Source organism: Varroa destructor, unplaced genomic scaffold, assembly GCF_002443255.2.
Source record: "Varroa destructor unplaced genomic scaffold, Vdes_3.0 BEIS01000006.1, whole genome shotgun sequence".
Classification (NCBI taxonomy): Eukaryota; Metazoa; Arthropoda; class Arachnida; order Mesostigmata; family Varroidae; genus Varroa; species Varroa destructor.
Window position 1 is genome coordinate 28,401,335 of NW_019211459.1, and position 27,346 is coordinate 28,428,680.

Here is a 27,346-nt window from a genome sequence, read left to right on the forward strand (position 1 = left end):
ATATATAATTCGTATGGATATATCGAAGGTATTTATATAGATGTAAAAATAGTATAGATATTTAAGTTTTTTTGTAGACGAGGTTTACACTTTATCGTATTATAACGCAGTAATTAATACTACCGTACTGAGCGTAAATTCAAAACATTCACCTAGGCTCTATTTTGTAGCGATATATACAATATGTAATTTTTTGTCTCAGTGCAACCATATTGTTACATTTCGATGCTGCTGCTGCTGCTGCTCATAAACTAGTTGTCCGTAACGTGAATATATTTTTAAATAGTTGTTGTTATTATCACTAACATTATTTGTGTTTTGCTTGATCGGCTGACTGACCGGGCGGTTGTCTGTCTGTAGACCCCCCTTCGGCGAGGGGCCGGGGGCAGTCGGGGGCGGCAGCGGGGGGCTCGGGGGCAGCAACAGCGGCGGCGGCGGCGGCGGCGGCAGCAGCGGGGGGAGCGGGGGCGGCGGGGGGAACAATGGGGGCACCGGCGGGAGCGGCCCCGGCGGGGGCGGCAGCGGCGGCCCAGGGGGGCCAACAGCTAATGGCCAACAACTCCAATCCTCTGAGTCACCACCAACATCTGGCGGCGCACAGCTCTCTACAGCAGCACATGCAGGGCCATATGCAGGTGTCAGCAGCACCAACGCCAACACCGCCGCAACAGGCGCCACCGGTGACGGCGGCCAATCCGCCTGCGGCCCCGCCCCCACATTTCCCAACTATTTCTACGGCGTCGGGAACTATGGACCAGGAGTTCCAACAAATGATCATGAACAATCCACTCTTTCGATCTCAGCTTCCAACATTATTCAATGCAGCCGCTCTACAGGTCACGCAGCAGGCCCACCAGGTCAGTTATAGTCAACAAACGATAAGAATATTATTCCAGTGAATAATGATAATAAGTATTATTATCAATAGTTATTCGTTTCTATTTCCTATATACACATTTATATAGTCGTATGGTTTGACTAGCTACTGCGCTAGCGAAACTACTACAGGATCGTTATCACAATTGCAAAAGGGTGCTTCTTAGCAACGCCGAGGGCTGACCACTATTATACTAATCTTCGTTTGTGGGAGCAACGGAGAAAACATTTTCAATCGTGTAGGAAATTACAGAAATGTTTATCTGTAGAGGACTTGAAATCCACTTCCTTGAAGATGGAGAAGATTAAATAATCTGTTAACGGTTAATTGATTGATTGTCGTTCGCTGTCAATCACAGGCCAGTCAGCATCTGCAACAGGGCGGTCGAGTCCCCGAGGCCACGGACTCTCCGGGGAACCCCAGTCCAGCGGGGGGGGGCCCATCGGGGGGCCCCGGGGCCCAGGGGTCTCAGGGGCAGGGACAGGGGGCGGCGGACCAGTGCAGTCCCAATCCCGCGACGCCGCGGAGGGACAAGGACCAGTCTCCCCCACCAGGGACTCCACAGGGGACTCCGCAGCAGCAACAAAACAACAACAGCAACAATCCCAACGCGAACCCCAACAGTCAAGAGAACAGCAACCTTATCCAGGCAGTGGCCCGACAGGCAGCTCTCCTGCAACATCAAACAAGCAGCCTATTGAAATAAGCTAAGGCTTGCTCCCCGGCGGGACCGGTTCACTCGTGTTCATCCCCTGATCGCGACCGAAGTCCGATTGCGATTGGATATCCAGTGGGTTATTTCTGCCCGTCGGAATTTCGACGCATCATATACTGAGCACATCTGACGTCGATGGACGACGCTCTTGCGAGCTCTACGATTCTGTTGCCTAGCAAATGTTTGACGCTGCTTTGAGCGAGCGAACCACCCGCGGACACGTCGGTCCACCTGCAACTCAGGGAGTGGCCATGTGATGCCCGTGCAAGTGCCCTGGGCCGACGCGATGCTATGGGACACCCAAAGAGGTATCGAATTATCTCACCGTAAATGATACGTTAAAAATAATAATCATTAGGACGACGAGAGCAGGAGAGCGGCAGTGAACTACAGAAAAAAAAATTGGCTATTCTCCTAAAGAGTAAAACCAACCAACCAATTACACAAAGGAACAAACTACTGGAAGCTAGAGATAGAAAGGCAGAAAACTCAGGAAGCGAAACATGATTGCGCCCGCGAGAGAACTTGTCCAGCACCAGAAACAGAACCCGGATGGAGGATGGAAGGGTGGGTTAACGGAGAATGGGCACGCCCGTCCAGCACCGCAGCCGAGACCAAGCCAAGAAAGCGACGATGACGAAGCCGATTACATCCGTAATGAGCGTGGTAAAATGAGCAGGCTCAGCCAGCCTACATGGGTCGAAGGGCAGGATCGAAATAGAAGGCAGCACGAGGGAAGCCGAGAAGAGAGGACGCGGAGAGCAGCCATGCTAGTAGATTTGACTGAGGGAAACAACGAATCGAGGGAACGAAGAAACGAGCTAATCAGAGCGAGGGAGAGCCAGCTATCTATATAAACAAACTCAGGTAGACGAAGCTGAGATGAAGTTAGGATGGAGCGAGATAGAGCATCCAGTGCTCAGCCGAGCCAAGCATCCAACGCGGCTCGCCGTCTACGACACGCCACCAGCGAACACTCGGCCACTCTGAGCCGCCGAGTGGGGCCCCGGTGCCGTAGCGTGTTCGCGATGTAATGAACAACTACACGCACGGTCGCTGGACGGTGCCACGACGCGGCGAATGGGTGGACCGGACCAGCCAAGATGTCGCCTGAACAGTTACAGTTGAGACGCATGCAGCAGCCAGCGGCCGGACAAATGCGCCGGCAGTCAAACCGCGCCGTCGGCGCATCGGCAACAGCGACACAATGCGGTCACCTTTTATTAGGGTACCACGTTACCAACACGTAAAAATTAACCATTCGGGTGAGCAAAGGCTCACATACACACGGCTTGCTTGCAGAAGTCAACGATGTCAAATTATGTCCAGTGATGAGCTTACTGCTCCTGGGAAGCGCCGACGACCATTATTATTATGGTCGTACACACTCGAACCGCCGGAGGGAGTCCATGCGGTCGCAAGAGATCAGCGGCCGCGCACAGACAAGTACACAATGAGTTGTTCAACGAGTCTATACCATACAGATCATCAATATACACAATATCAAATCGATGCGAACTGAACGGTTACATGTCAATACTATTCCGACCAAATCATACGAGTTGTATTCTTTGCTGTCCTAAGCACACTGGGACAGCGAAGAGTATGGAGTTTTGAGGAGTTGATTCTGACCTAATATGAAAACTATCCAGTCTCGGATCTGCTTAGGAACAGATCCTGCATAACGCGACCTTAAGGAGGAGGTCGAACAACCTGTTCGAGTTGATCGTGAAGAGGAGCTAACGACACCGACAACAACGTCAACGAAGAGTAACATCAACTGCCGCCGAACTATTGTACGGCCGCATATGACAGAACACGTCTTAGGGACGAAGAAAATAGAGAAGGGTGAAAGAGTCGAAGTTTCTCGCGGAGGAGATATTCACCTCCACGACCACCCTATAGGATCCTGTAGTAGGTATTAACGAGCTCCTTTCCCTTTGCTTGGGAAATGAGGAAATGATTGGTACAGCAACGCTAGAGATTGACTGAAATGTTATTGCATTATAATGATGAACATGCTGGTGAAGAGAATGATTATTGTAACTCTAAGTGTAAGCATATGCTTTGTTTCATTTCGCTTTTTTATTTTGATCACAAGGGGTGTCGAGGGAACACGTCGGAAATATCCGCCGTGTGGGCTTCCGACCTTAGATCTCAGCGTTTCATCGCGAGCAGACGCACTCTGCCGTTTGTTATGGGTATGACGTTTATGCCATCCACCTCAGTGCGGAGCAGCACAGTCACACAGGGGAACGCATAACATTATATATATATATATACATATATATATGAAATTACATAGCCTTTGAGCCGATGATAGCACTTTCCACCTAGATTTACCTAACGAAAGCACTGTGAGATTGTTTGTTTTAAGTTTATGTTATGTTAACTTTGTTAAGTGAATGTGATTCATCGAGTGTGTCAGTTGAGTGCAATTTAAGTTTGCAATTTCGAGGTACATCGATATGGTAGGGTGGGGCGTGGATATACAGATGAAGATTATGACCACCATGATCATATTGAATTTTCGCTTATGTTCACGCTGTTTCCTGGTTGATGTGTGGGATGGAGAAACGGCGGAATCGGTATGAATTTTCGTTCCGTTTCGCAATAGTTAATCGATAGCTTCGTGCAGTCTAATTGAAGTCTATGAGAGCAACTTTCAACAGGTTTTGGTTTTTGCCATAGACTGACACGCATATATATATATATATATATATGGTGGGGAGTAAGGGAACAGAGAAGGACTAAAAGTAATATTAATGAAACAATAAGTCTGAACATAATTGGTACTTGCTGGTGGACGTACAGCATTCGACACGGAGTGGGTGTCTTGAAGCGACAAGTGGTAAAGCCGTTTTGTGCTACCAGTTATCTGGCTCACACCTGTGTTAATGATCTCGAGAGCCTATATCTATTAGGATTGTCGATTAGTATAAATATTAAAAAGAAGGTAAAGACGAAAAAGGGAAAACCACACCCTAAAACGGGAAGCTGAGAATATTAAAACGTTTATATATATATATATATATATATATATATATATATATATATATAGCATCAAACAACTGATGGTATGGTGGTGTATATCAGAGAGTTATAGCGTCATCTGTTATCAAAATTTTTTGTCAAAGATGTCATCTACTGACGTGACGAGGTGAGCGCGTATATAATATAGGGAAAGAAAGAGCGGTTGGAGAGAAAAGAAAAAATAGCGTTAGTTTATTCACGCGACAGTTGCAGGCTCGAAGCAAGGAACACACAATGGAATATCACTACCCGTTTGTCACATCATTAAATAATACAAATCGAGCGTCTGCTTCGACCGATTCCACGAACCGTATCGTTTGTTGATTGTCGCAGAGGCTGAAAGCCATATGCAAATTAAAAGTATGTAAAGAGATACATCAATATAAATTAATGTGCCACACATAATCTAAAACGCAAAATTAATGGTCAACTCAAGATTCGCTATTATATACTCAACTAGCTAAAAACAAGTTGTTGTTTAAGGCATGATCTTACCTAAGAATATCTTCGAAAGTTTTGTCTTGCCGATAACGGAGGGTTCCTAGAAGTTTATTCATTCGACAGGGCTCACTTACTTATAACTAGTTTGACTTAATTTTAAAATTCGTATTGAAAACCTATTTGACTTCAAGTGTTGATCAATTAATAATGTAATAGTGGCTCATTTTACACGGTTGGTTTAGCAAAAGAGCCAATGACACGTATTGCAGTGAAGATTAACTTCTAATTATTTGATACTGCGAAAGTCACTTTTGGCCTATTTACAATCATTTTATTGCTTCGGAAGGAGTTTGCCGACAGATGGCCGACTCTCATTTCAAACCCTCCCCAGAATAACATACGGCTGACGTGCTTCGAACGATAAGAGATTATTAAGTGGCTATTTATCTTTAGTCGTGCGCGAGAACAAAAGAACACGGCAAACAAGAAATAAATTGATAGAACTACCATCAACGACAGAGCGAACCAATAGATTCTACCAACATGTCAACACTACAGCCCGAAGACATCTAACAGAAAAAAACACTATTATTAATGTAAAATGTGCGACACTCCGTAAATATAAATAAATCATAGCTTTGTATAATTGTCGATGTTTTTTAAAAATACTGTACTTAACAGTATACGAAGTGTTTAGCGTGAACTTGTACATGCCGATTTGCAAAAATACTTATTGTAAACTAGATCACAGCCAGGCACTTAAAACAGTGACAACGGACTTGGTTTACTTGTTTAGCCAAAAATTAACATAGGATTAATAAATTTCAATTTTTTTTTACTCGCAGGTTTTATGGTAATATCGTTGTTGCAAGGTTCAAGTGAAGATATACTGTAGTGACAACGATTTTGATTTTACTTTAGAACCAATATGTAATTTTCAAACTCTTTTACTCTATTAAATTAACTCAATCTTGCAGCTTTTTTTCAGCTACTCGATGATTTATCAAGTTCTTATTATATATTAAAGGTACCGATAAGCTGTTAATTGTTATCTAGCAAAACTAAACTTTTAGCTCCCTTAAAATAAAACTTCGGCTTTTCGCGGCAATGGTACTAAAAGTATGTGGCTCTTGATTCATTTCTTTCTATGCAGCCAAATTAGCGTTGCGATTCAATAACAACTCCTCTAATGAGTATTGACGATAATTGGAAAGCATGCAAATTTTTTTGAAAAACGAAAATTAATTTTTTCTGCCATTCTTGATGGTTGCTCTTTGTAAATAGATGCTGCAAAAGTACCATCAAACTATTCCTTTGTAAGACGTTAGATAGACGGAAGATTCCGTTCTGTTCTAAAGATAGTTCATTGTTTTGAAAGTTTTTCTATGATTCTTACATTGATGTATTGAAATTTCATCTGAAGGTTTCAGAATTTTCGACGATTGTTATGATAATCATAGTAAGTGTCATCTTCCACTCAGTTGGCATTACAGTCTAACTGATTCATCAGTTCCCATTCGTTCTTCACCGCACCTCACAAAAAATGTCTCCATCGATTTTAACGAATTTGACAGGCCTCTATAGCTGAGAGCTCAAAACGGCAACGCACGTCTTCGGTGAGCAGTGGTGAGGAGATCGGTAGGTATGCGAAACGGTCACGGATCGTTATATGCAGCCGAGTGCTTTCTATGAAAAGTAGTTTTTGGCGTGACCTAGCTGTTTGGAATCCTTCCCTATAAGATTCTTACAAACGACGCGTCTTCCCTATTCTGTGATGGGATCGGAGTTACCTTGATGTCAAACAAGCTGAAGGCGACGCGAAGATTCCATTTCCTATATGGTCGGCACTGTTTTTTTCGTGTCGTCCGAACACGTGCCCAGTAAAACGAATCGCATCATAAGATAAGCGACAGGTAGGCCCGCACGATTAAAGGTGTCCACTTCAGCGCCTTTATCATACTCAGGTTTACAGTCGGTCCTAACTTTGTAACTGTTGCGTAGGGTTGGCATCAAGTTACCTGTATCGAGAACTTGCTAGACACGTATAGCCCTGAGTTGTAAGTATACAGAATGAGTTAACCAAATTTTTCGGCTCTCTTATGTGTTCTGGGAGATGCTTAACCCAAATCAAGAATGAAAATGAGTTTGAAATGTCCTCATAAGCTGGGATAACTGTCTGTGAAAGAGGCAGGACTTCGGCCGTTCGCTAATCAATTGTTATCCTTACTTTTTGTAGAATTGCCACAAGAAGATTAAGCATGTTTGGGCATAACCTTGAAGCATGGAATGAGGGGTTATGTTGAACTTGATAAATATCGTGACCAACCTGTGGCGTTAGTCACGCCAGCGCTTTACTAAAATGAACCATTAACATCTGGCGTAGCGTTTCTGTGGAGGATTCTTTTCGGAACCCATGGTGTTCTGTTAGGGCTGCATGTATGCTTCCTACGTGAATGTTCAGTCGCTTGTTAGGAGGATGGAGAGCGGCTTGTAACAAATGCTTTTCTTAACGATTCCCCTCTATGATAACGACACAAATAGATCTTCCCTCTTGTTGTCATTGCAGTTTACGTTGAATAGGAGAAGTTTTTCAACTCATTTTACCTTATGTTATTTCAACCTATGTTATTTTTTCATGCGATAAATGAAGCTCTATTAGTACGATTAAATTTTAACAAATATGTCTCGTTTCCGGAACGATACTTTTGAAATAAAAGCCGCTAATAGACAGGTAAATTAGCTACCTTAAAATTAATCATTTTTTACAGCCATGGGATAATAAGTAAATTAAAACGAAAGCATGGAGTATAGGGTAGTTGTTATTGTATGTACTGGGCTACCAGAAATTCAATTATAGTTGCGTAAACTTAACTTATAATGGTCCAAAATCAACAAGAATCGAAGTTCTTCCTATGTGAGCCTGGCAATAAGTATGTTTGTTTTGTGTAAAAACGATTTATATCGGGGCTCTCTATTAACGATGTTAGTGGCGTTATTGGAAAGCACTGAAAAACTTTTTCTCTTTGACCTGTTAATCCCTCACTGGTCAATCCATTTTTGGTGCCTTCTGGTTCGTGGTCTCTTTTTAGCAACATTTGGTTAGCCGATGGTTGAGTGTTGCACACCATTGGAAGGCCTTTATTTGCTTTACAAACACATTAACCGTTTTGTCTGAGTCAGAATTTTTCGTATTTAAGGAGTCGGCACATTCGAATTTCGAAATTGTTCCTTCCTGGAGTTTTTTCAATGGAATCACATTACGATGGAACGTTAGATGGGATTCCAATGTGTCTCAATGGGATCTAGTTTACCGAAAACTTTAGATTCTTTACTTAAACCAACTTTGGAGTTATATAAAAACTCCAAAATATCTAAGGAAAATAGTGTCACACGACAATTTGATACAAAAATGTCAATGATACCTATAAATGGACCAGTTAGAGCGGGGTCTCCATATAGATTACCAGGAGATGAGGAAGGAAAAAATTATTAAGATATAAAGTTGTAACATCAGTTACAGTTTGTATGCAAAATTTAAAAGTTATGTATCAATTTAGGAAAAACCTGAAACTTATGATGCGATAAATGGAGTATCTCAAAATAAAAACATGAAGATATTTAATTAAAACTAAAAACTGTTTTTATTTCGTCATTAGTATCATTATATTCAAAATGCATATATGATTTATTATATGCATTAGTAAGAGAAGGGTTAGGAAGGTGAATCATGATGTTGATCCGGCGTTTTAGAGCGCTCCAGTTATAACCACGGGAGTTGTACCATTCTTCCGCTATGGCTATTGCTTGTAATAAATATTCATGTAGCTTGTTTGATTGGAACTTTATATATATATATATATATATATATATATATATATATATATAGAGAGAGAGAGAGAGAGAGAGAGAGAGAGAGAGAAATTCGTCATATTTAAACCATCCGTGTTATTATCCGTTATCAATAGTTACTTCTTTATGATTACAGTAATCATCCCACAAATGGCCCCTTGTCGTATAATATACTTCATCTTCACCGACAAGGTTAATACCTGATTGGCGAACACCTCGCGATTTACCAGTTCCAGGGAATCCCCAAACAATAAAAAATTAAGTTCTGTGATCATATTTGGGTCCTATTCTCAAGGTATTTGCTACATTACGAAGGCCTCTCCCAAATTTAACAAAAGCCGCCGGATGTTTTGTTGCTATCTCAACAATAGGTTTTTCAGTTAAATTTGTTTTCTGCCCGTGTTCTTCAAACGTTCCAGATTTAGAGCAGTATTGAATATTCTGTTCTTCAGAATCACGGGCTACTTCGATGTGAACACGAAGATTGACGAATTTTTTTATGTGCTGATAAAGCCTCTCCACTTTTTGAAGCTGCATATCCTTGAAGATGTTAAGTTCCAGTTGTTGGTGCAGTTATGTATCCCCAACAAATGTAACTCTATTTATCCGCACAGGCACGAAGGCTAGTGACATCAGCATCGGTGTAGTTGTTTAACGCCCAGCATATTCGGATTCCCCTGAAGCTGCTGGGCCTAGTATTATCCCGGCGACTTCTCTGCAGTTTTATGTTATTTTCACCGTAGGCTGTCAGGTTAAAGTTGCTCAAGGTCACGGAACCTCCGGGTGCAGCCCGGCAGACATTTTATAGCAGACTATAGTCTTATCAGTGAAATCTTTGAAGTGCCACTTGAGAAAACAAGATATAAAAGCAGTGGCACTCACCTCCTTCAAAAAATATCTGTCGGAGCCACGCGGGAGCGTAGCTGGCGGGTTCGGAGGCGGGCCTTAGGTGGGCAAGATTCTGAATCAGAAGTGTTAATTCTAAGAAAGCGACAGAGAATAATGGGAAAGGGAAGTATAGGAATAAGATTACAAGCATTAAGGGACGTGATTCATTACGGCGGACCACTTTTGATCGCAGCGTTATCACAAGGAAAGGGAGCTGGATTCTTACAAAAATTTGTCTACTCTAACCCACCGTTTGCATCAACGGCTGTTAATCAAGCTGTTGCTATGGCGCGTTCTAGAGGATGTGTTAGGAGTTCAATAAGAATCGAGCGTAATTTTTAAACAATAATTTAGATTTTGGACGAGCAAAATTTTTAGAAGATATTTCTCAACGATGGAGTCTTCTCGTATGTGGAACGTATATTTTGGCATGCTTCCGCAGCATTTCGATGTTAAAAGTCGATGTTACAAATTCATTGATTTGTTTCTCGAGGTAGCCATTATTCAAACTCGAAGTCATAGCAAAATGTTGTCGTAAGAACAACGGTTACATCTAGCTTGTAGAACAGAAGCTCTCTAGAAATATATCGCATTTGTGTCTGGTTTTATATATCGGTACACCGAAAAACCATCAACAAATTAAAAACTGGGTAATTAAATAAATGAACAAAAACTGTCAGACCTTATTGGCGATCTGATATTTAGCTGTTGTTTCATTTGAATTCTCTCAATTAAGCATATATAAAAAAATAGACATTTTATACAAACATCGTACTTCAAGTGGCGAGGTATCCCGCACATGAATAAGCTATTGATTTTTGCTTGCGCGGCCTCCTTCTGTCTGACCGCCCTTCTCAAATTGTTGCCCTTGAACTCAAACATTTTATAAGTAGCCATATCTTAGATGTACGCTTTTTTATTGTTGAGACGTTCAAGCTCTTAAGGCTTTTTGACGGCTCTGTACGTTATGATTTACATTATCTTGGCTAATCTCGTTATTAATAACTTGAATAAGAGAATCGATTCTTGGGCACGTCAAGCCATCTATCACTTTTTTTAAAGCAGTCAAAATTATAAGGATTTTAATTTTATAAATATGTGCTAACTCCTGATGGATAATATTCCCTTACCTATCCTTTCTCTGGTGGCCGATATATATTAACCTATGCCTGTCTTATGGCGACGATGTGTTCTGTTTGGGTTTTTGCTAGTCATAGTTGTGGTGTTTTTTTTTAGACTACACCACACGTATCCCCATCTGTCCGTGGAGTCAATTTTGAGAAACCAATACGTATTCATATTTTATGAAAAAAAAGGTTTGGTATATTTTGAAAAATAAAACTTCCGCGTGGCACTCTTTCTGTGAGCGTACCCTATAATTTTTTGCGGCTAATAAAACATTCCTGTAGTATTTTTTTTTTGTAAATGTATTTTATTGTTTCCCATTTCGGTAGAACACTTTTTTAGCTCTGGATCTGATCTCGCTTGTGTGCAACTACTCTTCAACCATATGTGGTCGTGTTTTTTTTTCCATTTTTATAGATATCTAGAAAACGCTCTAAAATAGGTATAATTTTAGCTGAACCTCAATTACATTGGCACTTGAATGCTGCTCTTTTTACCAGCGTATTCAGGTCATTTTTTAGAAACTTTCTCAATTTAAGTTTGAATTCGACACTTATGCTGCATAAAGCATGGTTGTTACTTCAACATATCTGCGAAAGGGTTTGACGTATAAATTAGAATTCCTTATCGAAAAAGTTCGTGAGTTCCATTGTGGTTGTGTCGCGCGTTTTATGTTCCGAATATCATACATTTAGGAATGATTTATTTGCGGTCAAAATGTAAGGCCTACGGTAGGTGCTAGCAAAATCAAATCTTACAATCCAGTGGTCCGATCTTAGAGAGCTCTTTACTTCCGAGGTTTAATCATGGTTACACAAAATACCCATAGTATGGGAGCCGTTTTTTGATCATAGTGAGCTGACCCAGTTATGAATTATGTAGGGCTTTATTCAGCATACAATTCGAGCGGAATATTTGATTTCGGCGTGTCTTCAGGTTCGTAAGATCTTTGAAGAGTTTTCGAATATCCTTCCTGTTTTTTTTTTTCAATATTTTACTTACAGTTTCATAACACGTGTTTTGAGGAACCCCATATCGAATCGACAAGCTTAGAAGCGTCTTGTGAACTTCAACGTTTTAAATTCTATCTTCTCTATCAAACGAATTGCTAGCTCCCTGAAGGCCTCTTTGTTCGCTCTTTAAACCAATTTTCGATCGATTCTTACAAGCGTTACCGATCTCGAAAAACAGAAAAAAAAATCCATTAATTTTGCTCTTCACCACTAAATGGTAAAGCCGTTATTCTCTGATAACACTTAACCAGCTTATACCTATCGAACTTCGTTTGCCAAGGGTAAATAGTTCAAAAATTAGTCAAGTTTGTGTACCGGAAAAGCTAATGGTTCGATGCTAAGTCGATAACAGATGCAGACCCCCTCAAAGCGCTCTATCGCAAAAATGTTAGATTCTATCCTATAAATTGAGCAGAAACTGAGTGATCGCCTGTCTCGTGATTAGTCGCGTATAAGCTGAGTAGCAAATTTGAAAACCTAATAATGATGTCAGTGCCGTGAAGTGCATCAACTAATAGAAAAACAATTGACCAAAAATAACAAAAATTAGTGTCTTGGTTTTCTGAGATTAAGTACCGGTAAAGGAAGCAGTCACTGATCTTTTTAAGCTAATAGTTCTTGGAGAACTATGAAGTACCCGCTGTCTATTATGAACCCCTTCGCGTCTACCAGTTGCAAAGTTATTGGGGTTCGGAAAGCTCGTTTATGTAATCCCGGTTGTCTCTCACGATCTGCTGGACCAAAAGTTCTGGATTAACTAGAGATTTAGTTTCGTGCACGTTGTGCATGGTTTAAATAAATAAAAACAGTTGCAATTTATGGGGGAAAATGCGTTGCTGTAAAAAAAGTTTACTAAGGCATATTTAGCTTGACATCTAATGACGATAATATGCGTTTTTACAAAACACCCGTCGAGTTAACTGTAGGCGTCCCATCACCTATACCAACCGATCTATGCTCGTTTTTAGAATCGCTAGCTTAACTTCCATTTTCTGTTGTTACATAGTGGTTGCCAGCATAGCCATGTCCTCTGTCTAGCGCACAATCGAAGCCGCCGAGAACATGTCTAAATCCCTAAACTCCGCATTAATTTTAAGCTAATGGCGAATCTACGGCGCTGTTGCACATGTGACTTCGAAAAGGGATTTAAGACCGGTAGTTGAGATCCTTTATGGATTATGGAATCGATTCGTATGGAACTGTAAAAAAACAGAGACAGCCGCTTCGACAAGATATACCCCCATAATTCACAGGAATGGCAACAGAAAGCCACAAGTGAGGTGCAATAGCAAGACCACATTTCTCGGCGTTGATTCCCGCTCCGATCTCGCTAGTCTGTATGGGCACCAGAAGGTTGGCCAGGAGGAAGTGGTTTCCGGCTATGTCTGTCACATCATCTGTATCAATCGCAGATCGGCATAAAACATGCTGCTAATAAAGAACATGTTTCAGTAGGCATCGCATGCGCCAACATTCAGCAGCTTGACCGTTACTACAAATAACTTGGTCGGAGACAAAAACCACTCGAAAAGTGTAACTTATCGCGACCAAAAGAGAGAGAGAGAGAGAGAGAAATACATACTGGGTCTGTACAGCTCATCTAATAATTGTTAAAATGATTGCATGGCCAATGGCGAAACCCACGAAGGAGTCGGTGTCAGCCCGTTATGGAAGATACTTTCTCAGTACGGAAGACTTCGACAGAACCACTTCCTTTTTTTATTGAGCCTACCACATTTGATGGGGAGGGGCATGTTGGCAGGCATAAAGCTCATCCAGCGATATCGACATGAAGTAGACTAGAGTAAATGTGGGCAAAATGAAAGCCGTTTGATATTCGAAGTAATTCATTAACTTTCTTTTTCTAATTGGAAGAAGTTAAATTATAAGCGTATCTCTATCAACAGTGCAGACATTAGTTGAAAACTGTGAGCAGCTGTAAGTATAACACCCGTAACTCTAGCCGGACGTCATCTTCTGAAAAAAATTCCGCGTATCGACGTCTTACTGTAGCTGAATATTGAAACGTTTTTTAGACAGCCTGAGTTCGATAGCCTTAGCCCCCTCCCTGTAAAAGATACAATCTACCTTCTAGTATCGTTATATCATCGACAGTTTATTAATGAGGTCATAGCAAGCCGATCAGTACAGCTATGGGATTCGAAGAAATTTTTGGTAAACTGAGGATGGCAAAACCAGATCGAAATCGATACCAACTATATTTCATTCGAAATAAAATATATCTTCTTAAAAACTATTGTATTTACTAAATAAAAATGAGATCGGATAGAAGCGATAAAACCAGCTATCAATATTTTGATAGCAGAAAATACATTGCCTTTCAGACAGCACGGTACAAACAGCGCCAGTCTTATCCGGAGAAACAAATGAAAGCCAGGAAATATTTCTTCGTAGTGGTTATAGGGGTATCAATAAAGTAACATCGACGAACTATATTCATTCTAATTGCTCGAAGCGTACCATTTCCACCTAATAGAAAACGAGGGCAAATAGTTTTGCATATGCTCGTTGATAGGCGAACGTCCCGTAAGCGAACGTCCCGTAAGCGAACGTATGTCATTTACTGTGGCTGATATGTGTGATAGATGGGCATAGATGTCGTAACCTCAAGCGCTATATGTACAAAATGGCTTTTTACGCTACTTGGTAATAGGTTGATAGGTGTAAAATTGACTAAGGTTCTAATCGTTGGTATGTACAAAATTTTTCCTAAGACGGCAAGTCCAGAATTTCGAAGCTCGTCTTAAAAACAACCTTTCATTGATCGTTTGCACAACCGGTCCAAAGTATTTGCATCTTTTGCGAAAAACTTTCGATTTAGCAAACAGCTACTAGTTTATGATGGCGGCGTTCGTAGCAAAACATAAAGAAAGAATAAGTTTAGGTTATATTGTAGTAAAGAAAGTTTAAGCTATATGTGGTTCTTCATGAGGCGTTGGTCAGAAGCTGGATTTCACCTAGGTAAAATTGATTTAAGTAACAGAATAGTTTTTTTGAACGCGGTTTAGTGGCAAGGTCAAACATAAAAGGAGTCATGACGCCTTTCAGGCCAGGTGGCGTAGGATGTGAAATACCAAAATAAATACTACAGCACCATTATTTCAAGTAGTAAGTGAAGATAACGGTTTCACTATATATACACATTCAGTGTTCAAAGTTATTCGAACTACCTTAACTACTTTAGCCAAAGACAACTTTAACTTAAAATTGCACACTTGAAGCCGCCTTAAAACGGACACGGACTTTCTTTTTCTTTTTTAGTCAGAAAATGGTGCTGGAAGCTTAAGGCATCTTTGTTTATTTAAAGTTCCTCTTAAAAATCTGCTCTGATTTTATTTAGCTTCAGCTGATGATTTTTTGGCCTGATTTGACACATTTGACCTAGATGCTATTCAGTTTGCAATGAACGTTTGGGATAAATTGTTCTCCCAGCAATCTCCGTCTTCTCAGCTCAGATAATCTCAGCAACGTACGTCCTATTATTTATTTGTTTAGAAATTATTTCAATTAAAGGCGAACAGCCTTTCACTTTCCGAAAAGAACGGCAGGGCATTATACGACCACATATACATTCGTATCTAATTGTAACTTTCATTGGCTAGTTGGTTCCTGGCTTTATAAGTTACGGGACGCATGACCCCGTTGCGTGAAATGAGTGAATGACTCTAACCAGATACTTACACATAGTCTCTCTCACTTTCATCCGTTTGTTTGCCTCAGTTTCAATTTTAAATGAACCCCTTGAGCAGATGGGGAGGAGCGGGCATCCTGTATGCGTACGGGACTGCAAGCAGCCATTTTTTGCTTCTTCGAACAGCGAGTTCGCCATTGATGTAATTTGACAGCAGTTATGAAGCTGCTGCATAAATGTAACAGTGATGTAACTACTGCTAACCTACATAACATCCTCCACACAGCCAGCTATAACTAATATTTGCGCCTTACAACATCGTAGGTTTTGTTAGAAGCAAAAGGTATGTTGCGAGTATCTCTTATATAGTTGATAACAACATGCTCGTAGGAAGCCCCGATTCTTTCACACCGTATAATAATGGCCTCGCCCAGACTTCTCTCTCCTCGGGAACCTGGTGGCTGGCAGCGGCGGACAATTTTGTCGGGAGGCCGGAGTGCCGACGACGGCCGTCAGGGCGCTTCTAACGCACGGGAAGTGATGATGAAGTGAAAGAGGATTGAGTAGCAGCGGCGCTCTGCGTGGCCGCCGCTCGATTCCTCTTTCCATCTGTGGAAGCCGCTGTGTTATGCTATCCAGTGTGTTGCCGCGACTACAGCAACAGCCATCACTGCAAGATCACAGTTCCTCAATCAAAGAAAAGTGCTAGCTGCCACGCATCACAAAGTTAAGCTTCCCAGCGACCGACCGAGGCGGTCGCCCTAAACGAAACCGCAGTATCGGCGTCACTGTTTCAACGACAGCAAGTGACCGTATCTGTCACGTCCATGATTTTCGTGACAAGGGTGTTATAGTGCCTCCAAATTCCTGTGTCGTTATATGGTCGTCGTCATCGTCATCGTCATCGTCGTTGTTCATGAACGGCGAAAAAGGCAACGTGCAATAGCAACGTATAGGTGTGTATCGGATCGCCTCTCAGATCGTGTGGCAAATGTCTTGACGGTGATTCGTATCTGTGTGATTTATGCTGTTGCAAGGTATAATTCCAAAACAATCGGATATAGTGGTGGATGTCACTGGAATACCTCGATATCAGCTCCTATTTGTTACTCATCTGGCTAGATGCCCAAGTTTCATTAAATCATCTTCTGCTTGACGGCAGTACGTCCCAAACGCGAAGCCAAGCGCCATTAAGGAGCGTTGACCAAATTAGGCGTTGGAAGTAACCAACTGTTCGGCGGTAGTATTCTGTGAAAATTATCACTAAACCATTGTGTTGGACATACGTACGTATGTATGTCTATATACTAAGTCACTGTCCTGCCTGAGGCTAGTAAAGGGACACGAAATAAATATAAACGGCCAACTGTTAGTAGCTTTATTTACAAAATTATCTGGTGATGTTAACACGAAGCCAGGCGCATGCTGTTAAAATTGTCAGGTAAATAGTTACTTCGTAAGTTATATCTCGTCTGTGTAATTTGGGAACAGACATCTAACGCTAACTTTCTATGGCTAACTTATCTATTGTTAATAATAGCATACCGTCGGGATCAATAGTTATATCGCAGCAGAGTCCTCGTTTTCTGTTTTTGACTTTTCTTGCTGGTGCACTGCCGGCAGCAGCTGCAAATGCTGGACGACCTTAAGGCTATACGTCGAAATTTTTTACTGTTATATTTTATAAGTTTTTGTTTTCTCGAAAATAATGTATGAGCACGTTTTTGCCCAAAGTTGTCAGTTTTAAGTTTTCAACCAAACCAGAATCTGCTTTCATTGAGGCCTTTCCATTACTCCAACGAGAACATCCCACAGTGCAAAAAATATTAAAGCGACTTGATGGGTCCCGCAGCGTAGACAAGGTCATCTCGCTCATTTAATTCGCATTTTAATAATTTACAACAAAATTTTATCACAGTATCTTTATATAGCGCACAAAAAAAAGCCTTTCCGACAATTAGGCAACGTCAGTGTTCTTCAAATAAAGATAAGCAGGAAAGATTCTTCCATCAGAGATCCTATACTTTATTATATTTTTACAAATACGAGAAACTCAAGAGAGATGTTATCTCCGTTGGTGACTGAATTCTGCTCAAGTTGACTACTGCATACAGCATTTTATTTATTTTGATAACTTGGGCCAGGCAGTAAATCAGACAATAACTATCCAGTTGTATGTATTCTTGTTATAACGTCCAAACGCAGTGGCGCTACGCGAACAGATCATCAGCCTTGATAGGTTTATGTTCCTCGCTTTAAAAAACATCGCCTAAATCGTTCTCTGCTATTTGCGATGCCGGACGTAAAACTCGAAACGTACAGAAATAGTTGCATATTATAATAACAAAACGTATGTTTTTTTTAAGTTCGCAAAAAATCCCTCAGCGAACGAATATTACTCAAGCAATACGCTACATTGTTTCGACGCTGGGTGAAAGTTTAGTAACTTTCTGAATACCAACCACCGCGGTGATTTGGATAAAAATGACAAATAGATCTATTAATTAGCTCGAGCTTATCAGGATATGCAACCTGGACTGTGCGGCGAACGGTCTCCTGGATAGACTCTTTTTTATGGGTTTACCCTTCAGACATTGTTTTGACAATCGGCAGGATGGATTTCTTGAAAGGAGGTGACCAAGGGGATCTTTGATAATAGCAGGGAATTCGCAAGCTACCTGAAAATCTAAGTTCGATATCCTAGCGGTAGCGATCAGTGCTGGAAGGTCAACGTGAACATGCGTTTCAAAGTCAACAATGTAAAGTTACCTTAAATGTTTCGTATAAAGGATATAAGACATAATGGAGTTGGGTCTGATGCGTACTATCATGGCATATTGTCATTCACTGCCACCCTTTTCAGACGAACGAATGCTCTGTTCTGATGTTTGCTGGCCAAATGAGTTAGTAAGATCATGGAGTTACTTGTAGGTAACAATGTCATGGTAAACTAAAAAAGTACCCGACTTGGCTTTAAGTAGACAAACTTCTATTGCAGATAGTCAATAATAATCATATTGTGTGCGTTGTTAACAACTCGAAGGTGTTCCGCTTCCGCAACAGCATACCGTCTTTATATTTCTAGAAGAAAAATTCTAGCACACAACATGTTATGGCAACAAAAAATTGCCATAGCTTCTGTGTGTTATATTTTATAGGTGGTGGATATTCTTTCTTAGGGAGCGGCTCAGTGTGCCGATGTTAAGTTATGCTCTCCTTCCTAGAAGTTGAATACGATCTCGTGACGTATACCTAACATTATTAAGAAGGCACAGGTCGCCGCCGCTTCGCTTTGCGCCTCACGAATTGTCTTGCTTGTCGTACGTTGAAGGATATCATGTAATACTCGACGGCATACGCTGCCGGCTTCAATACCTTTTGTTTGTTGTTGTTTAATTTGTTATGAAAACAGGTAGATCTTAATTTCTAGTAGTCAATAAGAACGATGGCTTTCTGGGATCTCCAAACACTACTGCTTTCGAACCAGATAGTAAGAAAAAAAACTTATGCCAGACTTCTTGCCTATTGGACCAACTAACAATATCGCGCTACACAATTTTAAGAACAATTTGTCCTAAGTAATACATGATCAAACGAGCGGTAATTAGATGGAAAAGAGTAACCGATGTACCCAAAGTCGACATCTATCCAAATAGGTTCAATGCCAGCCATTGCTACGATCCTGTCGCGCGTTTCATGTGCGTGCGGAAAAATTAAATACAATGCCATTGGTTGTATAATGATGATCCGCCGGTATAATAATGACGAATGATAAATGTCTGATTTTACCTTTACAACATTTTATTTGAAAACATTTTTACTATGGAGGAACAAACAAACAAACAAACATTCTACCTTAAAACGTCCAGCGCTTTTATGAGAGTGTCACTGGCAAATATGGCCATTTTCATTTTTCTTTTTTTGTTACTCTATTCTGGATATTGTGAGCACGCAAATATCTGTGCTACTTAAGACTGGCTTATGTACTGACATTTAATAACGCTCGGCTGTCTCAGATAGCTAACTGGATGTCCACGAGTTCTTCATCGTGACTTATGTGACGAGGCATGACGATACGTTTGCATTGCTGACCTACAATAGTTCCCAATTGAATTAGAAAGCATTTTTATGACTTCTTCTAGATGTTTGAGACAGCTATTCTTTTTGCCCGTCGGGCGCCACAAGGCGTTGAAGAGTGACGTATTGACACCTATGCAAATGAGCTACGTTTTGGATTGTAACACAGAGGTATACTTGAGCCAAATCTATATGGCGCTTATTATTACAACAGTAACCCGATTTTAATTTATACGTTATAATTAGTTGTGATAGAAACGGCTGTTTCTGTGATCTTTGCATTAATTTGCGTCCTTCTGTTACATGCTGCTGGGTTCTGAGGCCATAATCTCAAGAACGACACTATATGTTTATTACTACTATAAATACACCTGTTTCAGTTTTAGTGTACATTGTACTTGCTGCGTGGTCTTATTCCGATATTATTCTTTATAAACCCATTAACTGTATGGAACGAACGTCGTGTTTGCCATTCAGCTGTCATCAAATATTTATAAATCTCGTAGTCGGATCCAAATGTGCGCAAAGGTTTTTACCTTCAGAAAAGTTCAGACTAAGCAATGGATGTCATAGTAACCAACGTCAAGCAAGATATGATCAAAAAAAGTAACTCGAAGGGGCATTTGTGATTGTAAAGCCGGATGAAGATTGATCCGAGTACAATGGAAGATGTTTCTGGCGATCGGCCCTCGTGTCCTATCTCTATATATGAATGAATCCTACTCATGTTGTGCTACAAAAGATGTGACAATCGGGATATATATGGCTAGGATGCATACCCAAGGATAGTATTAAATTTGAAGATTAATGAACTATCTGGGCGGTCAGTGCGCCCCATTTCTCTGACAAACCAATAGGGTGTTCATAACAAAATATTAACATAAATTCTTATAGATAACTGCATATCCGTATGGAAAATAGTAACGGACCCGAAAGTCATGATTTTGCCACATCGACATTGGGTTGACATTGCCGTAGTTACTAATAGACGTCAATGAACAAATGATTCGCAGGCACAAACACTTGTTCCAGCACAGGGATACCCTCGTCGCACAAACATGTACGCCAAACACCGAAAGCTGACGCAAAAGGAATATATCATTAAACAGATACCAACTATTATAGCGTTGTTCATTGGGCTGTCTAAATTGAATCGAGCTAGTCATATATTTCCAATAAAAGGTTCTATGACGAGCCACACAAGAGTAAGGCCCACATATGCCTTAGTGCTACCGTAATCGCTATTGTAATGCTTTGATAAAAGATTCATGAAACATCTTTAGTAACAGGATTTAAAAAAAAAAAAGCTTGCTGCACACGAGAAATCGTGTTCAGTAAGCTTTTTTTTTTTCTGAATGCTCGGTCTATGCAAGCATGCGTTCGTTCGCAAGGCGAACCTTGGCAGTGATTCAGAGACATTTAGTATAGGTCGCCAGAAAGCTATTCTGTGCAATGGATATGAGTTGTTGCTCATGCTATGCCGTGTTGTTATCGTGTTTACATTACGCTATGGCTGAAACTAAGTATCCTTTACTTTCTGTTTGAATGTCTGTTAAAGGAAACATCCCCGAAAATGATTGACGACGCGCCTCGCGTTTCGGCTGTGCCCCACTGGTGGCAACCTCCGCATATTCAATCAAGAAAAACAACAATAGCATTGGATCTTTTCGATTAGCTCAATTCACAAAAGCTAATCTAGCTTTTCTCTTCCTGTGTGGGACTTAATCCGTTCTTGTTCCGTGTCGTCAACGGACGGTGTGCTGACGGTCATGTTCAACTTTACCACGGAAAAATTAAGCTTCGCTAGTCAAATTGTAGAGCTGATATAGCCAATTAAATATTGTCCGTCAAATAATTTTATATGTTATTTATACTTTTTTTGTAGACGCAGGAAGCCCAGTTGGCACGTTTTTAGTCGAAAATTACTGTGCAGCACTGCCTGAATTTCGACATTGCCACGTGTTTGCATAAATGATAGCGGTTCTTTTTACTCGACTGATAGTACATACGTAAATTTCTAACTGCTGCTTTCAGGCGTAATCTTATCGATAAATAGTGCCTTCGTTCCTTTTTTCCATTATTAACTATTGGCTATTCCTTTAGGTGCAGCACTCGTACCCAATGTTAATTGTTCGAAAATGTACCATAGGACTCATGATATGAAATCGTGAAGCTTATTCTTTGGTGATTCAGCATAGGGGCATCATGTTGTCTTTGTACTTTACAGCGAAAAGCATATTCCCTATACCTTCGAGAGGCCTCTAGTGAGTGCTGTTATAGGGGGGTAGAGTAATAGCGCCGGACCGCACTATCAATTATAAAAGCAAAGGATCGTCAATGGCAGGGGTTTTCTTGCCCGGATTCTGTACCGGTTGTGAAGGGTAGATTTTGTTTGTGTTTAAGTAAGGCTTTGGTACCTTAGACCTAGCTTACATTTACGGCCAAAGCGAGAGCTACTTCCATTATTATTACTCCAAATGGCTTCACTTGATTATTTACTGCAGCGTGGACAATTGTAACCAGCGTTAAGTTCTTTGTTATCATTTATTTACTAGCATAGTCCACTTCTATATGCGGAATATGAAATGCTTCATACCGTACCCTTAATCCGCACTATGCAAACACAGACTACAATTGAGTAACTATAAATATAATAAATTTTCCCATATATAGTGTAGTAAATTACCCACCAACTTTTCACCTGTTCAATAGAGGTTCAATAGAGTTTTGTTTGGGGTAGACTGAAGAACAAATGCATATGATAATGTTTTTAATCAAATTTTATCTTTATTTGCCTAAATGACAGCTTCAAAAAAAAGTATGCTGCCATATTCTCTGGAATGATATTTTATGACGTTGTGTTTATTTTTTCAGTATTAATTTCAGTCTAATTCGGATGATAATATTGCAATTTCTTCTCTATTAGAAGATTATTTTGTAAACATCGTACATATTACACATAGATATGATACATTAGCTTCACCGTATTGCTTTTTTTTTGTGTTACTAATGAAGATTTATATGCGAATTTCTCTAGGTTTAATAAGCTTGATTTTTATATTGAACTGAGAGAGGTGTTCTATTTTTGACTAGACAATACTGTGCATCTTCTATTGGTATACGCCAATACCAGCGTTACTTATTGTAGTTGCCGACGAATAGTACACCACTTGACCTGAGACTGATCTACTGTTTCTAAAGGAATAATGAAGTGTTTATATGTTATAGACGTTTTACGTTTTGTATGTTGCGCTGCTGTTAGACGTTGCTGTGACGGCTGGGGTCATCAGCCGCTAAAGCAAAGTACGTTTACGCCCCCAGATAACTTCATGTACGCCTAAATCTAAAAAACAAACCCTTTAGAACTTCGCCGTTGAAGTACGATTTGGTACACCTTATTCCTTGCAATCAGGGTTGTTGAAGGTTCTAGATACGCCTTACCAAGCAACACTGGACAGCATCAAACCTTAGAACAGCTTCTGGGGAAGCGTTAGTATATATATATATATAAATTAATAAAAGGTTCATAATCCTCTATTTTAATTGCTATCGGTTTAACAAAATAATATTATCATTAAGTGAACCGAATGAAATTTTCCATCGCCTATATGTATATATGAATGAACAAAAAGAAAGTGACCTGGGCCAATATAAAAGAGAAAGACTGACTTTTATTGGATTAAGTTATGCTTTTTCTTCAATTCTTCATCGCATCCGAAGTTCCGAAAGAAATTAATAGTTTAATTTTTCTTTGGTTGAAATTCGTTAGCTAAGACAACGAGGACGACTCGAAGTTTGTAGCGAAGTAGATCGAGTAGTTTCTCCAAAATTTATCACTCAGTCTTTTACCTATAGAAATTGATTGAACTCACTGACTCGGCGCGTTAATATTCGGACTTCGGAAACTTTGATTGGTGGTCCTTAAGCGGTACCGGTCTACCTCTGCTAGTCTCTCTCAAATAATCAGAGGAATTGGCCAGTAAATGGTCAATGGTAACCCTGCCACCCCATCTTGAGGGTTTTAGTAGCAGCTCAAAGAAGTCTGTCTGTCTGAACAATCAAAAACCTTGTCTCGTGTCAAGACCCACTTCGCTGCGAAGGAACAGCTAAATACTCAACCTTGCTCCTTCTCGAATTGTTCCAAACAGATTTTGTATGACAAAATCTACGCCATATAGTGCCTCATCATCATTATTTTTTAATTTGGGAATTTTTCTTTACGTTACAATAGATTATTACATTCGTTAACTTAATCAAGTAACAGTCGAATTATCTACCGATTTTATAGGTTACTATTTAAACGAAAACATTGTGAAAATGGTGTTCAGTAGAATAAGGCTGAGTGTTACGTTTGGTAGTATAGGTGGCTCGCGAGCTGCTTATTTCACGATGACCAGGTTAGCCGGCACGACCCAGGTTGAGATTTACGCTATCTGGCTGCAATATGCCGAATAGATTCATGGTTGGCTATAAAATGCGGTAATGATCCGAAACAAATGCAGGACAATATGGTAAAATATCTCAAAGTGAGAAAATGTTCGCAAAAATATAAACCTCACCGTTGATTACCTTGCTTGATAAATTGATTATAACCAATGCTTTTATTATTATTATTGTTGTTGACTGTCTTTTAGAGTGAAGCAGTAAAGTAGCGCTTCGAACTCTTGCGGGTGCTCTTGAGCCTAAGTCGTTTGTGAAGAGTTAGAGGGACTGCTTCGCTGCCTGTCTACGTGCTGTGCGCGGGTCAGCGAGAGGAACCGTTGCTACAATAGAATTTGTTCTAGCACCCGGAAGAGCTTTCTTCTGACTGATCTGTGTGTTATTGCTCGTCTGCACGCGTGTTCCTAGCCTAATACTAGACATTGCAACTCCTCTGCTGAATCAAATCTTGTTGCCCTCGAGCACGAACGACGTCGCACTCGTTACAAACTGAGGCTTAGTAAACGTATGACCTCATACTACGACTACTACTTGGTCTTATTCTCTATATTGAGCGACAATTGGTAGCAGTGAAAAGTGCATTGTTGAATTCCTCGTACCACATAGAACAATAGAAAAACGGAGCAAATACACACCGGTAGACGTAAAAAATGGCGGAAAGAAGCGGCTTATCTATCGTGTGGATGGTGATTTGGGCCGCACTACTAATTTTCGTCGCATTTTGGATTGCCGGTACTGTGGCTTTCTTGTGAGTATTGGGCGTGAATTGGCCCTACGGGATTTCCTAACGTCTTGTGAATTTGCTTAATGTTTTACCATATGTTGATCTTACAGCTGCTTGTGCATGTAGGTCCTGTAATTTTTAAAACAGCTACCTTGGTTGCAGCATATTATTATAAAGCCGCTTAATTATGCAAGCGAAAAAAGACGTACGCGTATCCCATGGATACGTTGATTAAAAAATAGCTGGTTCTGGGAAAAGCGACGAAACTCATAAAGACGATGAGTGAAAATGTGTTAAGACGTGGCCAAATGAAAGGCAAGAAGCGAACGGCAAAATATTAAACGACTATACAGCAGCGAGAAATCTAAAGTTTATTCAATAAGGAAAAAGAGCAATACTCAGGCGTCAATCTAATAAAGTTAATATCGAAAAAACAAATGCTGCCTAAATGTAGATCCTTCAATGAATAGAATGCGGTTAGTCGTTGAAGTACTACGATCTCCAACTAAATTAGAACCCCCAAAAATAGACTATAATAGTTCTTGGCAAGAGTAATACGATAATAACTACTTCAAACAGTGCCTTTCAAACATTTCGCAATCGCGTGATATATTCTTAATTCTATAATGAAAAACAACAGACTTGGCCACAAGTTCACTTTTTGCATGCCGTTTGAATAGAGGAAGACATCGGTTGGTACAAGTTTGTAAAGGGTCCGATACTGTGAGTTTACGATGGGAACTATGAATCTGATATTGGTTACAGGTAAGACCTGAGTTGTCTTTGATTTTTAATATGCCAAGGTAAAGTTCCTAACAACTGAGGCAGCTTCCTTTCAGAAATGGTTCACGAATAAATTAAGCCCTACTACTTAGTGCTTGGTGCACACTAATAAAAAAAAAAACTAGTGGGCAAAAAGCGGGTGTACTCTTTAGTACGTGGCTCCGGTAGTCGTGGTGGTTATATTGCAATGTGACAATGTTTAAAATGGGTTCCGTTCAAAGGGCAATTTTTCTCTGTGTAATGCATTCATTCATTGTGATGAGACTACTTTAATTTAATTTTATTCATTTTCGAATTTAATAAACATTAAATGTCATGATATTATTCATGTTTAAGAGTTGCCTGCTGTTGTTTTGTTTACGGTTTGGCTATTTGCAGCTATATAATGCTGTACATATTCGTACCATGCATACCTGTCCTGAAGGAGCTCTTGGACGTGCTTCACAAGGGGCTCCTTCTTCCGTACTATTGTTCCGACAACTTTATGAATGGCCGAGACATCCCGGAAGGCCTCAACTTCATCGTGTCTGGTGGGACAGCATCCTAAGGACCATTAGATTGCTCCTTTCAGTGCGCTCGTCCGGTGCCTTCTACGTCTAAATTATCATATCTTATAACATCCTATTATCTGAGTTTAGCGTCTTGAAAATTTTCTATTTTAACTGTCGGCAATGACTGATCAACTTGAGGAATTTTTTGGTAACATGCTATGTAACTAAAGGCTGCAGCTATACATATATTCTCCGGATCCGAGCTTGACTGTTTGTTTCGTAAATCAGGACCTGTAAATTTAGATCAGGACTAACATTCCTAATCCGACTTTTCTATTTTTACCCGCTTCTGTTGAATATGCCGATGTGTGTATGAATGGTTTAACGTATTGTGTTTTTTTTTTTTATAATGTATGCAACTCCGAAAATAGCAGTAGTATCGGCTATATTGCTGAGCCGCTGTGCCGAAAAGGGCCACTGCAGTGCCACTAACATACTAAAAGCCATGAAGGTAGAATAGAGCTTCCAGTTATATACAAAAATATTACGTGTTTCTGAGCGAATATTAGACTTGAATGTTCGCCCCACACATAAACGCTACCGATACGATATACAACTGTTAAATACAAGTTTTTGGACTGCCATTCGTTATTTTTGAGGAATATAAAAATATTTATTTAACATACCGCATGTTGTTATTTTTCTAGATAATAGTAGTGATAGAGAGAGTCTCGAAATACGCATCTGGACCACACTCGGTACGGTAAGCCGCTTGGTTGCCATAGAAGCATATTATCAAGTCGGAGGATAATATGTACCGGTATCCGCAATTACATATGACAGCACAGTGTGGCGGTTTCGACGTATAGATCTAAAATCGAATTTGCTTCACTTTTGTAAAGTCTATATATCAGACTATAAAGTTTTGTTTTTCTTCAGGCACTTGTAACGTACTACAAGAATCCATAGTTGTGCTTAACTATTCCAACTACCATTACAAATTCTGTTCGTCCGACCTTGAGGTGAGTCGAGTCGTAAACGATCTACTTCTAGCTTCCTAGGCGCAAAGCTCGCATTTCAGACGAAGAATTCAATAGAAACGTCAAAGCGACAATTGCCTCAGCACCCTGTTGGATCATCGCCTTGCTGTGGTAAGGTGTAAAGGGAAGAAAAACCTTACAGCTTTAAGCCCTGAAGAGAAACTGCGAAGAGATGTCTACAAATTTTCGTTAGGTATT

General features: G+C 40.3%; 2 protein-coding genes across 13 annotated transcripts in view; both read left to right on the top strand.

Moving 5' to 3' along the window:
- LOC111252810 (uncharacterized) overlaps positions 1-5,712 on the top strand; it is a 24,638-nt gene extending 18,926 nt beyond the window's left edge. For all 7 annotated transcript variants that reach the window (XM_086992423.1, XM_086992421.1, XM_086992428.1 and 4 more), the window contains 2 exons: positions 361-857; positions 1,236-5,712. In XM_086992423.1, coding sequence (XP_086848549.1) covers positions 361-857; positions 1,236-1,588 — 850 coding nt within the window. In that variant the 3' untranslated portion in view covers positions 1,589-5,712. The remainder of the gene's footprint in view (positions 1-360; positions 858-1,235) is intronic.
- Positions 5,713-16,148: 10,436 nt separating this feature from the next.
- LOC111252857 (uncharacterized) lies at positions 16,149-26,793 on the top strand. 6 transcript variants are annotated; one of them, XM_086992512.1, is made up of 4 exons: positions 16,149-16,549; positions 21,229-21,484; positions 24,305-24,858; positions 25,996-26,793. In XM_086992512.1, exons 3-4 carry the CDS (start codon positions 24,761-24,763, stop codon positions 26,162-26,164), a joined length of 267 nt encoding a protein of 88 aa, XP_086848638.1. In that variant the 5' UTR covers positions 16,149-16,549; positions 21,229-21,484; positions 24,305-24,760; the 3' UTR covers positions 26,165-26,793. The 6 variants fall into 6 exon arrangements, with proteins under 6 accessions (XP_086848638.1, XP_086848640.1, XP_086848641.1 ...); XM_086992514.1 differs by having other exon boundaries at positions 21,229-21,425; XM_086992513.1 differs by lacking the exon at positions 16,149-16,549 and adding an exon at positions 16,857-17,034.
- The last annotated feature ends 553 nt before the right edge of the window (positions 26,794-27,346 follow it).